The sequence below is a fragment of the Clarias gariepinus genome, chromosome 13 (genome assembly GCF_024256425.1).
Source record: "Clarias gariepinus isolate MV-2021 ecotype Netherlands chromosome 13, CGAR_prim_01v2, whole genome shotgun sequence".
Taxonomy (NCBI): domain Eukaryota; kingdom Metazoa; phylum Chordata; class Actinopteri; order Siluriformes; family Clariidae; genus Clarias; species Clarias gariepinus.
Window position 1 is genome coordinate 20,311,088 of NC_071112.1, and position 14,303 is coordinate 20,325,390.

Genomic DNA, 14,303 nt, shown 5'->3' on the forward strand with positions numbered 1-14,303 from the left:
TCATTACCCCCTGCCTGTCCTTTTCATACCAGGCGAAACAAAGCTGTTCTAAAGTGAACAATGTCCGCTCATAAACAATGACTTTAGGGATGTAAATTAGTTCCAAGGAAGAAGAATAAGCAAGGCTTGCAATTATTTAAAAAAGTAACTTTTTTTTAGGTGTTTTTTGTATCTTGCAAAGTACACTATGTAGACAAAAGTATTTACCCAAACCTGCAATGACATTGCATCCAAATACATACACTTCAAAATGGAGTTGGTTCCCCTTTTGTAGCTCTAACAGCTTGCACTCTCCTTGGTAGGGTGTTTCTGTGGGAATTCCTGCCCATTCATTCTGTAGAGTATTTGAGAGGTCAGGAACTGATGTTGGACAAGGAGGCCTGGCTCGCAATCTCTGTTCCAGTTCATTCCAAAGGTTAAGGTCAGGGCTCTGTGTCAAGGTCTTCCACACCAAACTCATCACACATGTCTTTATAGTCCTTGCTTTGTGCACTGAGGCACAGTCATGTTGGAATAGAAAAGGGGCTTCACCAAACTGTTGCCACAAAGTTGGAAGCACAGCATTGTCCAAGATGACTTGGTATGCTAAAGCATTGAGATTGCCCTTCACTGGGGAGAAGGAATGATTGAAACACTTGAATTCAATAATTTACAGGTTTGGCCAGGAAATTGCTATGGAATATATATAACACTGCCAACCCAGCTAGTTAGATTTAAGTGCTGAGCTCCGATCTGTTCCATCTAGTTCCCTGGAAAGTAGACTGCCCGGGAAGGTACCATTTTAAAGTACACTTGGGAATGGATCACGGCAATCGGCAATCCACATGTTCTGAACAGCAATCGGCAATCCATTGCTTTTTTTTTTTTTCTTGAATTTTAATATCTGAATTTTGGCAGCCTGAATTTATGAGGTTAAATAATAATAATGAAGATGGTATTTTTAACAATTGCTCATAATTTTGAACAGTAATTTATTTTGATTTTTTTAACGTCTGATTTACAACCACAATAAATTGCAGTGCCGAAATTGTCAAGCGTTATGAACATATTAATTGCAAGCGGTTTTTATTTAGTACATGTAATTCAACATGCCATTTCGCTTTAAGGAATTTTTAGCACTGTTATATTTCCATAAATTCTTCTTTCATAAAGCTAGCATCACAATCAATATGCATTTTGCAGCAAAAAAAATCTACATTAAGTTTGCTGTTAGAAAACGCTTCCTTCTGCCATGATTATTGTTAACAGTTTTTTACGGAATATGGATTTACGCTGAGTGACTTAGGGTTAGGGTTAAATGCGTGTATCTGATGCTGTTTCAGCATTTCTCTAGGCAGCATAAGGCAAACGGTGTCCAAGTTTTAAAGAAATCTCCTAATCATTAGTTAGCAACGGACCTTGGTGGAATATAAAAGTTTAGCTTTTTTTACGAGTCCGCTGGCTACAGATGTGTTCAGCCCGGGCTGCTCTGTATGCTAGGTTAGTGTGCAGCAGGCAGTGGGGGTAGGGAGGGACGGACAGGGGCTAATAGCACGCAGCTGTGGAGCCTCAGCACGAGGAGATGTAGGGTCAGGAGTGTGAGCAAAGCCAAAGTAAACCTGGCCTCCACCCATACTCATCACCACTCTGGCTCACACTCTCTAACCTCCCGCTTCCATCAGCCTCAATCACAACTTTCTGAGTCACACAGTTTTCTTGTCTCAGTCACCGAGCCTATAGCGACCAGGTTCATCCAGGTAGCCTGACACTTCAGAATGCGTCTGGAGCTTCACGATGTTAATGACCCTCGTTGCTCATTGTCATTTGAGCCCACGTACCTGGCATACACTCAGGTCTGTTGAGCTGCTAGGAGAGAACTGGATGATATAGATCCGGACTGAACACTTCCGTACGACCATAACCTTTCAAAACGAACGCTATAACGAGAATACATGAAGTGGCACTTAATTCCGCGATGGAGGTATTATAGAAATTGAAAGTTTTAAATCGCAGCAATGCTGTTACTTGTACATGACGAAAAGTGCTTTACAGACTGAATTAGCTCCAAAATGACTTTTCCACATGTTCTGAACAGAGCATTAAAATGCCAAAGCAGCTCAAAGGTTACTGGAAAAGAATTTTGCTTACAGGCAGCAAAATATGAGCTAAAGTAGCTGCTATATGTACTGTAGCTTGCAACATGCACACACACATACACACCATGAGGCTTTTCTGCTTTATGTCAGGCAGTACTGCTGCAGCTTAAGCACATCCAAATCACTTTTTTTCAGTAGTTAATTTCTTTAATTTTTCAAGTTAACACACACACTATGCAGCCACTGTTTCTGTTTCTTGTATAAAAATTTTCATATGATTTTAAATAATATGTATTATGTATTTTCTTTTTAGACAGATGAGTCTAATGACAACTTCTTTTTTAATCTTCAATGTTGTTTAAAGTAAAGGTCTGTCATGCTGTAGTATTTTTCCAGCTGTGCATGTGTGGAATATATATAAAGAGTGTTTTAATCTCTATATCATTATATAAAAGACCTACCGGGAGACATTACATTTCCAAAGAGATATCGATTTCCAGTTGAAAACATCTGCACGGACTATTGAGGTGCTTTTGCGGTAATGATTTCTTCTTGTGCGGTTGTGTCTCTCTCTCTAGATGTCGAGCACCAAGAGGACGAGATCGGGGACTCTTCGAAGAATGAGGTATGGAATTCTCATGGTGTGGTCCATCCGTCCTCTACCTCTGTGTGTATATTGTTTATCTGCTAATTGTATACATGTGTCTATGTATACAATATGTTCCACTACATTGTTTTTTTTTTTTTTTCTTTCCAATATGCCGTCTGCAGTGAAGAGGTTTCTAGTTGCATGATTACAAAAACAGTTACAAATCTATTCTGCTGAAATGGGGTAGTTGTGAAAGAAATGGTACCCTGATGGCTACTAGCTTTGAAATATCAAATACACTTGGTCCTCCAGTCGAATGGAAAGTCCTGTTCCTTTGCAAGCTGTGGCTGGCTGAGGTGACATAGGAAGACAGGCCAACCAGTGTAGCTCCCTGTCTTGAGTGCTCACACACTCTGTGGACTGCCCAGCTCTCTGGTCTTTTTTTCTTCCCACACCGAAACCTCCAGCAAACAGATTCCCCCTGTATGATGTCAGAAAAACAAAACAAAACACCAGCTTCCCTCCCTCTTTTATCGTTAGCACAGAAAGATAAGGTGAGTGAATTAAACAAGCGGTTATTTTTTTTTCCTTTTCTTTTTTTTCCTATTTGTCCCATTAAACAGGGAGATCGAGGCAGGCTACGTGGGGGAGTGGGCTGGGAAATCAGTCTGCGCCAGAGACCCATGCCCAGAGTAACCTTCCAGGCCGGTGACCCTTATTACATTAGCAAGAGGACCAGGGAGGAGTTGCTGGCCAAGTGGAAGATGGAGGTGAGTACTGGAGGGACAGGGAGGTAGAAAAGCAGGACCAACTCACATGCGTTCTGATGTATCGGTTAGAATATGGGAAAGGCAAAAGCTGATATTAGGCCAGCATTAAAAGTCAGAGATATTTGATACAACCCAAGAACTTATTCCTACAGAGAGCTTGAGATTGAGGGGGAAAAAAAACCCATATGAAAGCCAAGTGTATTTGATGACTCATCTGAAGGTACCATTTATTTCATGAGCAGTTTTACCAAACTTAAAGCCCATGCCGTGTTTAATGCACATTAGATGTGTGTAGTGATCGATACAAATTGCTGTACAGCATATCAAACTCTGGATTGTGTTCTGTAACAGCGTGACATCACTCCTATAGCACCAGCTCGTATAGTGGGAAGCTATGCATCATCTAATGCTGATAATAAACAGGTTAACAAAAACTTGTTCAATCAAGAAAAACTCTAAGCTGTTGATGTCCTGAAGCTGTCTGTTTGGGGACATCTCAACAGCACATTTTTACGTCTTTAGGACAATGGAGTTTGTGCTTTCTGCTTTCACTTTGCCCCAGTTGTCTCATCGCAGGAGAAAGAATACAGGAGAAGTTAGCAAGCATGTGACTCTGTGATGTACCGCTAGTGATGGCAGGAACTAACTTGTCTCATAAATATTCTTTAATATTAAATATTACCATAAGCTGTAGTATTGTCATGCTGCCGAAATTTTTCTTTAGATACTGAAACTCATGAATTTCAATACGTTTTAATGCCTTCTCTCTGCCCCAAAGACTTCTGTAGCTGAAAAGAATGAGATAGACAAATGATTGTCCTAATGACCTAATTAGTTTGTGAGATATAAAACTATAGAAAACATTCTGATGAGACTGATTAGAAACATCATAATGTATGCTTATGTTATATCATATTGTCAGGTCAAACTTAAGTTGTCTTTAATGGAAATAATAAAGTAAAATCTAGTGTAAATCACTTGATTTCTATTTATTTATATATAAAATAAAGGTCTATCATTATATACAGTACACTCACTAGATATATTTAGCTGCGTGTTAACGGTAATATCTAATCAGCCAGTCTCATGTCAGCAACAAAATGCATTGAGGCATGTAGACACGGTCAAGACGATTCAAAATGAGGAAAAATATTGTGTGGCTGTTAAGAATAGTCTAGGAAAAAAAGTATATATATTATATTATATTATATTATATTATATTATATTATATATACTGTATATCCAGTGAGCAGCAGTTCTCTGGGTAAAAATGCCTTGTTGATGCTTGAAGTCAGAGGAGATTGGCCAGGCTAGTTTACGCTAAAAGAAAGGCAGCAGTAACTTAAATAACATCTGATTACAACCGAGGTATGCTGAAGAGCATCCCTGAACTCGTAACACTTCAAACATTGAAACAGCTGGGCTACAGCGGCATAAGACCACACTGGATGCTGTTTTTGTTAGCTATAAACAGGAATTTTAAGGCCAGAGTTCACATGGACTTACCAGAATTGAACAATAGAAGATTAGAAAAACGTTGCCTGGCCTGAGAAGTCTCGATTTCTGCTGCGATATTCGGTTGGAAAGTTCACAATTTCATGTGGATGCCAAATTGTCATGTCAATATGGACCGAAATATTTAATAAATATTTTCAGCACCTTCTTGAATCCATGCCACAGAGAATTAAGGCAGTTTTAAATGCAACATTGGTACTAGCATGGTGTCCCTAATGAAGTGGCCGGTGAGTATGCTATAAAAAATAAATAATTCCTGTATTTAACTTGTATCTCAACATGTTATTACGATAGATTACCTGCGATGTACACAACAATAATTTTGATAGAGTCCTATACAATAAGTTGCACCTGTCACAGACATTTCAGATGCTCCCTAACTTTCCCTGGTGATCTCAGGATTTCTGTGCGAGTAGATTCAGCAGCGTTTATCAGCCTTTAACATATTTAGCTGTTTTTGTTTTTCTGTTCACTCCAGAGTGGTTCAACACACATTATATCTTTTTTTGTGTGTATTTCTTAAAAAATGGAAGAGATTCTGAAATGCGCAGTGAATGAACAGATATAAAATGAGTCTTTCTACACTTTAAAACATTGCTTGCATAACAGGGCTGATATGTTTAGATAAATGCATTTTTTAACCCACTTTTAAACTAAAATATCACTTTATTTCACTTCCCTTTTTTTTTATTTGCTACTACGATCTTGAAGTCTAGAGAACACAAAAACAAGTGCTTTGCTTTCTCAACCTTTGTTTGCGATTTATATTACAAGCTACATACAGTATCAACTTACATCCACATACACTTTTTTCCAGCTACATCACACAAATCACTGCTGTCTGCATTGTGAATCAGACAGAGTTCTATTACCCTGATAGACATTGGCGTAGTAAAAGTGTTAATTATTTTAAAATGCTGGCATAGACCTGTTTTTACAACTCTAGTACTGTGGTACTTTTTTAGTACCGGTATGATGTGCAACACTAATGAGTGGTAAAAAATGAATACATTGACTGATAATCTAATCAATACGAGGGAGGGGAATCACCCATATGATATTATCACAATACCTACATTAAAGTTCTGCTTTTATAAGTATCATGACATGAAATGTTTTGTAGCACTTGGGCATTCTGGGTTTCTAACACACACGATTGTTGACTAATTAGCACTCGCTGTATTTTAAGACTTGTAAAAAGAAGTGATAGTGATGAGCAGTTTTGAGACTAATTTGCTTCAGAGAAAAAGGCAGATTGGAGGCTTTTAACATATGCGATTTTTGATAATGTAACGCCAGAAAAATGTGTTTCTGTTGTCTCAGTTCAGAATGGTTTGTTTGACCACCGGTCATGGCCAATCAAACTAAAAACCAGCCAGTTCTGGGCACTGGCCGATGAACCTGTTAATCTCTATTATAAATGTAAAAAAAAAATCACCACATAAAAGAATTTGACTGAATTGATTTTTTTTGCCCATCTCTAATCAATACCATAGCACTTTGGTGCAGGTGGAATCACACTTTGGGTCAAATTGGAAATAATCCACTTGTCATGTGCGGTCTGCTTCAAAGCACGTTGTTATTTTCTTCTGACAGCATGGTCCATTAAGTGTTGTTCCTTACTAGCTTTGCCATAGGACTAAGTTGTTCTCCACCCGGAGAAAAAGAGTAATAACTGGAAATCAATAATTGGATACCACAGAGGGAAGAATGGATACTTAATCATTATTAAGCTGTCATTATGAGATGTTCAACTGATAATCTTGGGTCCAAGTTCCTCTAGTAATTTTTCGTCAATGCTTTAGTTACTGTGGTGTATGCACATGCAGTTGTTATGATGCCTAGGAAGCGACAACCTCGAAACACGCCAAATGCAAACCCAGTCAATAGTTTTAAGTCAGTGGGTCACCTGAGGCATCCATAAGATTATACAATCTTTAAGCAACTAATGTTGAGATGTGTGTGCTGTTTGAGCTCTGCGAAGCATTCTTGTAGGCACTAACCTGAGGTTCTAAATAAGCTTCACTTCTGCCGTAGAGGTAAGTCTTGGCCCTGTGTTTCTGTGCCGGTCCTCATGAGAGTCAGTTTCAACATAGTATTTGATGGACTTCATTAAGGATTCTGTTATCTGAAGTTATTGCAAAGTTTTTTGGATCTTTAATCTTCATGTCTTAAATTAAGGATGGACTGTTGTTTCTCTTTATTTAGATAATTCCATGTGTTATTTCCTAGTTTGCATAGTTTGATGTCATCAGTATTGTTCTATATTGTAGAAAATAAAAATAGAAAAGAAAAAGATGATAGTGCTTTCAAACTTTTCATTGATATTGCACGTTTAAACTTACACATACACTATATATCCGAAAGTATGTGGACACCACCTCACCCACAAATTAAGACAAAGCCATGATACCCTTTGGGGTGACCTGGACCTCAGACAGTGTGCTAGGCTTTTTCTTTTGACATGTGGCTGAAAGGGTACTGGACACTGGACATTGCTGGACACTGACCCTCCAGGGAATGATTTGTACATTCGTGCCATAGCCGCTATAAATTCTAGTTGAAAGCCTTTCCAAAAGAGTGGAGGCTGTTATAGCAGTGAAAGTGTGAATGGTTGTGAAATGGGGTGTTTAAGGACAAGTGGTGTGATGGTCAGGTGTCCTCAGGGTATTTTTTAAATATAGTTTCTATTTTTATGAGTAAATTGTGGTTGTGTCATGCTGATGGTATAAGGGGAATAAGAGGAATAGTAATTATGTAATTATGATAACATTTAATTGGAATTAGATATGGATAAGATTTCTCAATTATCTCTGTTATATCAGATTTCACAGTTTTTCGTTAAAGGTCTCATATTTTACTCTTTCTTGAACAAGTTGCAATGAGTCTGAGAGATCCCCAACGTGTGCATGTTAATGCTCTAGCTGAAAGACCACACAGATAATGCATTGTTTCTCTGTTTAGCCTCATTTTGCCAAATGTCTCTATTTAGTGTCTATTATTTTCTATATACATTCTAAATCTTCCTTTGAGGTCACATGAAAGTCTCATGGGCTCGTTTAAGCCTTGGCAAACACAACAATTGAAAAGGACATAAAGCAGGGTATTTTTCTCAAATTTGTGTTCGCATACAGTATTCACGGGCAAAGAGTAAACTGGGGGGTATTAGCATGTAACCGTACTGTATGAAGCAGTGTACAGATGGGAAAGTAAGACATGATAAAGGATAAAAAAATTGATGTTGTACAGGAGACATTAGGTGAAAATGAAGCACCAGTCAAGTGTGCAGTCACATGGCATTGGATTTATTAGAGGAAACTGTTTAAAGCAACTGATAGATTCATACTAAAATAAACCTTGAACACCATTGAGTATTAAATATTAAAGTCAGCAAGAGCAATAACAGACTCATTGACAAAACAAAAGTGCTGTTACTAAATGACGGCAAGGCTGTGATTCGTCCCTCGGCACGTGGCTGCAGGTGAACTATAGCATAACAAAATGTGATAGCACTTTTAGACAAGAAGAAATGAATATCCATATAGTAAGTGACATTTCAAACTCAGTATACCTAAATATTTTATTTATTATTGTTCTGTCAACAACAAAAAAATATTTCTCCAAATCACAGCTGGATAGAGCACTTGGTGTTGCCATGGTAACAGACAAACTGACTGACAGCCTGCAGCAGGCGTAGTAACACTTTTAACTATTTCCAAAACTGAAAATGGCAGTCGCATACAGTACGAGTGAGTGATGAAAAAGTGAAAATAACAGTGCTGTTACTGTAAATATCAGCCCAACCGAATTAGTCAACCACAACAAACTGTTGCAAAATTAGAATTATTACTGAGCATGGTAGATTTCTCCTTTAAGCGGATCATGGTGTATGCAGGCAGTCACTTGTAGGGCATCTTTCCAATGTCTTTCCAGTCTTTTGCTGGCAAGAGACATTTCTCCTTCTAGTAATGCAGGGTACAGTGAGAGCCTCCGTGTTACATAATTTTCTGTCTCCATGGCAACCGAATGGGGACTACTATTGGACGGCTGCTCCCCCAAGCTTTTTCCCTACCCCCTTTGCCCTTTGTCCAAGCAGGACCAAGGAGAAACCATAAAAATGTCAGAGCTGCTGAAAATATTGCCAAATTAGCAGGACAGGCAGTTGTCTCGTAATCGTCGTAACATTCCAGTGAAGCAGGCACACACATACACATACACACACACACGCATAGACACAGACGCTTGGAATTACCCATCGGGTCAAGTCAGGGTATGTTTTCTCCCTCTCTTTTTCTCTAGGTAAGCATTTTGTAGAAGAGCCCATATTTTAGTCCATTATTCCGCTTGATTGAAGCTGTATTTTCTGCGCAAAATTAGTTCAAAACACAATTGACTGGGAATGTCGAGGTGCTTCTTCTTCCTGGGTGTTAGCAGTGTGTTGTGGGTTTTGTGGAGTTTTTGTTGAACTACTAGTTCTGGTGTAAAAGTACTGAACTGGGAGTGAATTGAGCATGTGACAGATGTCAAGAATGTTTTTGTTGAAGTAAGTATGCAGATTTACTGCCAGTTCTTCCTCCTCACGCCTTTTTTTTTCCATCTTCACTTCTCCCCGTCCCTCCTCTCTACTATGGAAATGAACCCAGTGCTATGGATATAAGGGTGAAGATGAGGTTTGCAGCAAGTTTCCAGCGCTCCTTGCAAGACAGCCTCCTGGCTGCCTGCCAACACTTTGCAAGTCCTCTCTAGCCAACCAGAATTCCTGTCGACAACCACCTGACCCTGAATTCCCAGACAAAGAAATGTTCATGCTTTCTATTTTTTTCCTTGCTCCTCTTTTTTTTTTTTTTTTGGAGTGGTCTCTTCTAACCCGAGAGTGGGGGCAAGGGAAAAAAAAAGCCTGAGAGACACACGTTGGATTTAAAGTGCTGAGCGCAAGCCTGCATGGGTAGGTCGGCTGGGTTGTTTGTTGTTGATAGTGCTGTGTGCGTGTGTGTGTGTGTGTGTGTGTGTGTGTGTGTGTGTGTGTGTACGTGTGTGTGTGTGTGTAGGGGGGCAGCATGCAGGTTTAAGTAGACTATGCTAGGAGAGGAATTATGCTGACTTCAGGTATTTCCAGAAGACTTGTTATGGACCATCTGCTCTTGGTGGCTTAAAGGAAACCCGTCTCTTTCAGTTCGGAGAGGAGGGAGCTCAGGCGTACGCCGGAGTCCGCAGGAAAAAAAAAAAGTAGATTTGTTTGACTGTATGTGATCGCGGGGGATCGCCGCATGCTCAAAGTATTTCCTGTTTCAGTGTCTCTGCTGCAGTCTCTTTCAAAGTTTCTGCTGGCATTTTGCATACAACTGCTCAGAAGTTTAGATGTTACATGCTGGTTGATAATGCTTTTTTTTTTTTTGCCTATGTCTGTTTAAAGCAACAAGCTGCAAAATATGCAAAGTAATGATGTACATTTCTGCTGAATGTCATGAGATTTGAAAAAAATATGTGCAGTTTTAGTGCAGTTGTTGTTGATTTAAGCAATACCGATAAGCTTATCTCTTGTTCTGGATTCCGGGAAGAAATGGTATAAGCATGTAAATATTATCTTTCACTCTGGCTTGTGCTGAAGCGGAAATGTGGTGCCTGTCTTTTTAAGAATATGTAAATGGCGAGAACGAACCCAGTGAACCTGCATGGCGTATGCGCACTGCCAGAGCTGTGGGTCAAGGCTCGCAGCACAAACATGGCCAGGTTTTTAATCCTGCCTGACTCCTTTAAGCCTAATATTTTGCAAATTAATAAAGTGAAATACCTGAATTTAGGAACAAAAGAAGCGAAGGGGATAATAAGAAGGAGTGTTTGAAATTAATTCTTTAGTAGATCTTGGTTTGGTTTCTTTTCGCATGGCTGACCTCTGTAAGGCTCCTAATTGCTGGAGTTCTTTAAAGGGCATTCCACAATGGAGGCCAGATGCATCCTGTGTCCCTGTGCTCTCCAGAGGCCAAGAAGTGAGGGCGCTTTGTTCGGCCTCTTCACAGAGGTCACATCAAATTAAATGCGATTGTCACATAATGATGATGATGGCAATTCATACTCCACAGGAATGTCAAATTTCAATTTCACACAGCCAGAGGAAGCTTTGAACAGTTTTTCCAATGGCATCTTCCTTGTATTGTGCTGAGCTTTTACACAGATGATCAGTTTGGTGTGTGTAGTGACTGATGTTTGCTCATCTTCAAAACAAACGCAGACTGTAATCCAAATCATTGCTTTATATTCTTCTTCTTCGTTTTTTTTTTTTTTTTTTAACGGAGAAAAAAATGTATAGTTTTTAATGTGGTGACACTGAAATTTGACATTCGCTAGTGTCAACTTTGTAGTGATTCATAAGTTTTCAGCTACAGAAAAGTATTTAAGCAGGAACCGCAATGTTGGATGATCATTGTTATTTGGTTATAGCTATGTTGCGATGATGTATTTAAAGATAAAATGACTTTAATAAAATGATGTAGATACTTTTTCAACCTTGAATGAATGACCCAAACACAACCTTCAAAATACAACCTCAAAACAATGATATTTTATTTGAGCCTTTATTTGGAGCGTTTAACATTGTTTGGCACGTCTGACCAAAATGGTCCCTTAAGTTTCGAACAGGGTTAAGAATTCCGATAGGAAAACGGGATGAACACAACAGCTTCCCAGACACATTGCACGTACCTCATGTAACACATCTCTTAGTGTCGTAATGTTACCTCTCTGTTCAAAGTTCTTTCAGGAAATATTACAGTGGTGTGTGCATCTTACCTCCCAAATAATTTTACTGTAATATTTGTTTGTTCGTGTCGTCACTGTTATGTTTGAGGATCAACGCCCATAACATTGGCAAATTAGCATCATGTTTTGACAGCCAAATATGAAAAGTTGATTATTTTCACAGCTTATTAACTTCAGTTCTGATGAGGTAATCTTTGCTTATGAATGCTGTTAATGTAAAGGATATCAGGAACTAACTCGTTTTGCAGATGTGACTCCAAACAGTTACATAAACAAATGAACATTTGTAATAGGTGACTAATTAATGTTATATAAGACGGATAAAACATGTCAGAACATTATGTTTAAGAAAAAAACACAACTTTCAGTACTTTTTTTTAGTTGGCTTTGACACACCACCAAGGTGCTGATTATTACTCTATTACAGCATGTCGCAGCATGATTTATTAGCATGATTTATTCTTTACATTTGCGATTGCAATCAAACAAAGCATGAATATTAAGCTGATTTAGTTACTTCAGGGAAGACGTGTTGAATATATCGTGAGATAAATTTTATTATCTTTGTATAGATTCAGATAATTACATGTTTGTTTTGAAGTCATGATGTAACCCATAAAATGCCCCAACATAATACAGTATGTTTAGATTATGAGATTGTCTGCTTGGTTTTTTAAGAATAGAGCCAGATTCGACATTTTTCTAGAGAAGAGCACTAGCTTACAACAGACATTTGGCTCCACCAGAGAGATGGGTCTTGTATCACATACCTTAATATCTCACTTTAGTGATGCTGATTGTGTACAGAAGTGTGATTGTGTGATTGCCAGAACCGTTTCAGACATTACCAATAAACAATAATTCAGCATGATTTTCTGTAGCCTCGATCACATAGATTTTTACTATCCGTAGTACAAACTGGTTGTAGTCTGCACTGTGACCTCCGTAGTGTGCCTGAAGAGAGTGGAACCTCATAGTACGGGTCACTTCATTTCCCTCGTTAATCTATTTGTCTTTATTAAAATGCATTGTACGTTAGACTCATATTACTTTGAAGGCACACCATGAAATTATGGAGATAGTGTTCGTTCAGGCTGAGGGTTCCTGTGTGGGAGTGTGTGTGTATGTGTGTGTGGCATTGCCTCAGGGATGATCTTTTTATCCAGAGAGCGGGCTGGGCTCCATTATCAGAACTGATTGGCCCTGTTGCCTTCTTGGGCCTTTCATCACTGCTTTTAGCCCATGAGCACTGAGAGACAAGACACAGTGTTATGATATGAACAAGTCTCCACCACGTGTTTGAGTGTAGTACGGGGAAAAAAAAAAAATCTTTCATCAGACAGCAGCCTTTCTGTGTTTTGACCTCTACTCTGATCTAATTTATTTTATTTGTGATGTCATCAGCAGTGCTTACTAGCAATACAGACAAATTTTGCTTGATTTTTGCCTCACACACGACTTGCGGCACAGATGCCGTAGTCTTGCCAAAGCTGTTAGTGTGTGTGAGTGTGTGTGATAAAGACTGTACTGTACTGTACTTCCATATCCCTCCGCCCTCCATGCCGCCCCTCCTCCTCTCCTGTGATTTGGAGAGTGAAACTCTTCCCGCAGTGAGGCCCCTGAGAAGGGGGCATTTACAACTGGGAAGACGTCCAGAAACAAACCCCGACTTCTTATAGCCACCTCACTCTCCTTCACTTCCCAATGCTGTGAGCAGGGGGTGTTGGGGGGGGCGGTTAGTTTTCAGTTGATTTCTAGATAAATAACCCCTTCTTTTCCTCTACTGGAGAAAGCAGGCATAATACGTTTTTTCTCCCTACTTTGCAAAATTCCTCCATTCCTTTATTCTTAGGGCAGCAGGCAACAAAATGGGGGTGTTTTCCCGATTTAAGGCTTTCTTCACCACGTGCAACTTCACTCTGCATTATTTTCTTCTTATAGAAATGGTTTATTGCATCACAGATTCACAAGATCTATACATTCTGAACAATAATGGCGAATATTTGGCGAAATATTTGGGTTTGATAATGGCTCACACTGTAGATTGTTCTTCTTAATACTTTCGCGTGTACCTGACTTACTTTTATGTTTACAAAACCAACATATGCGTGCACGTCCAGACAAAGACTCTCAGAAAAAACCTACAGTCTCTGTTGAGAGCCTGCCGAACATTTTAGAGCATATGGCCTAGTGCTTTGAAGCAGACAGGGAAGCTCAACAGATATTTATAAACTAAAGTGGAGGCCACATGTTTCTACTCCACATCATCACCCCCTCTTCTTCTTCTTCTTCTTCCTCTTCTTCTTCTTTTCTTCTTTTCCCCCTTCCTCTCCCTTTCTGACACCCACACGACTACCAATATAAAGTTTGGACACGCTAGACTAAATATATTTTCATAGTTTTGAGGGACTTTTGATAAAAGTCTGTGGTTTCAACTTTGTTTTTAAGACAAAAATACATAGTATAGTTAAGGCCAAGTTACTTACTTAAGGATCAGCTTTAGAGATAAAATTAAATGAACAAGTATTACACAATTTAGTGTTTAGGAGAAGTGTTCAGCAAGGCAACTTAAACTCAAAAATACAAATAAGAAAGTGC

The 14,303-nt window shown here is 39.0% G+C and overlaps 1 protein-coding gene across 5 annotated transcripts in view; it reads left to right on the plus strand.

The window, feature by feature from the left end:
- Positions 1–14,303, plus strand: part of dnmt3ab (DNA (cytosine-5-)-methyltransferase 3 alpha b) — a 60,697-nt gene that overhangs the window by 20,957 nt on the left and 25,437 nt on the right. For 4 of the 5 annotated variants that reach the window (XM_053509349.1, XM_053509351.1, XM_053509350.1 and 1 more), the window contains exons 5-6: positions 2,654–2,700; positions 3,288–3,434. In XM_053509349.1, coding sequence (XP_053365324.1) covers positions 2,654–2,700; positions 3,288–3,434 — 194 coding nt within the window. The remainder of the gene's footprint in view (positions 1–2,653; positions 2,701–3,287; positions 3,435–14,303) is intronic. The other variant, XM_053509353.1, reaches the window with a different exon arrangement.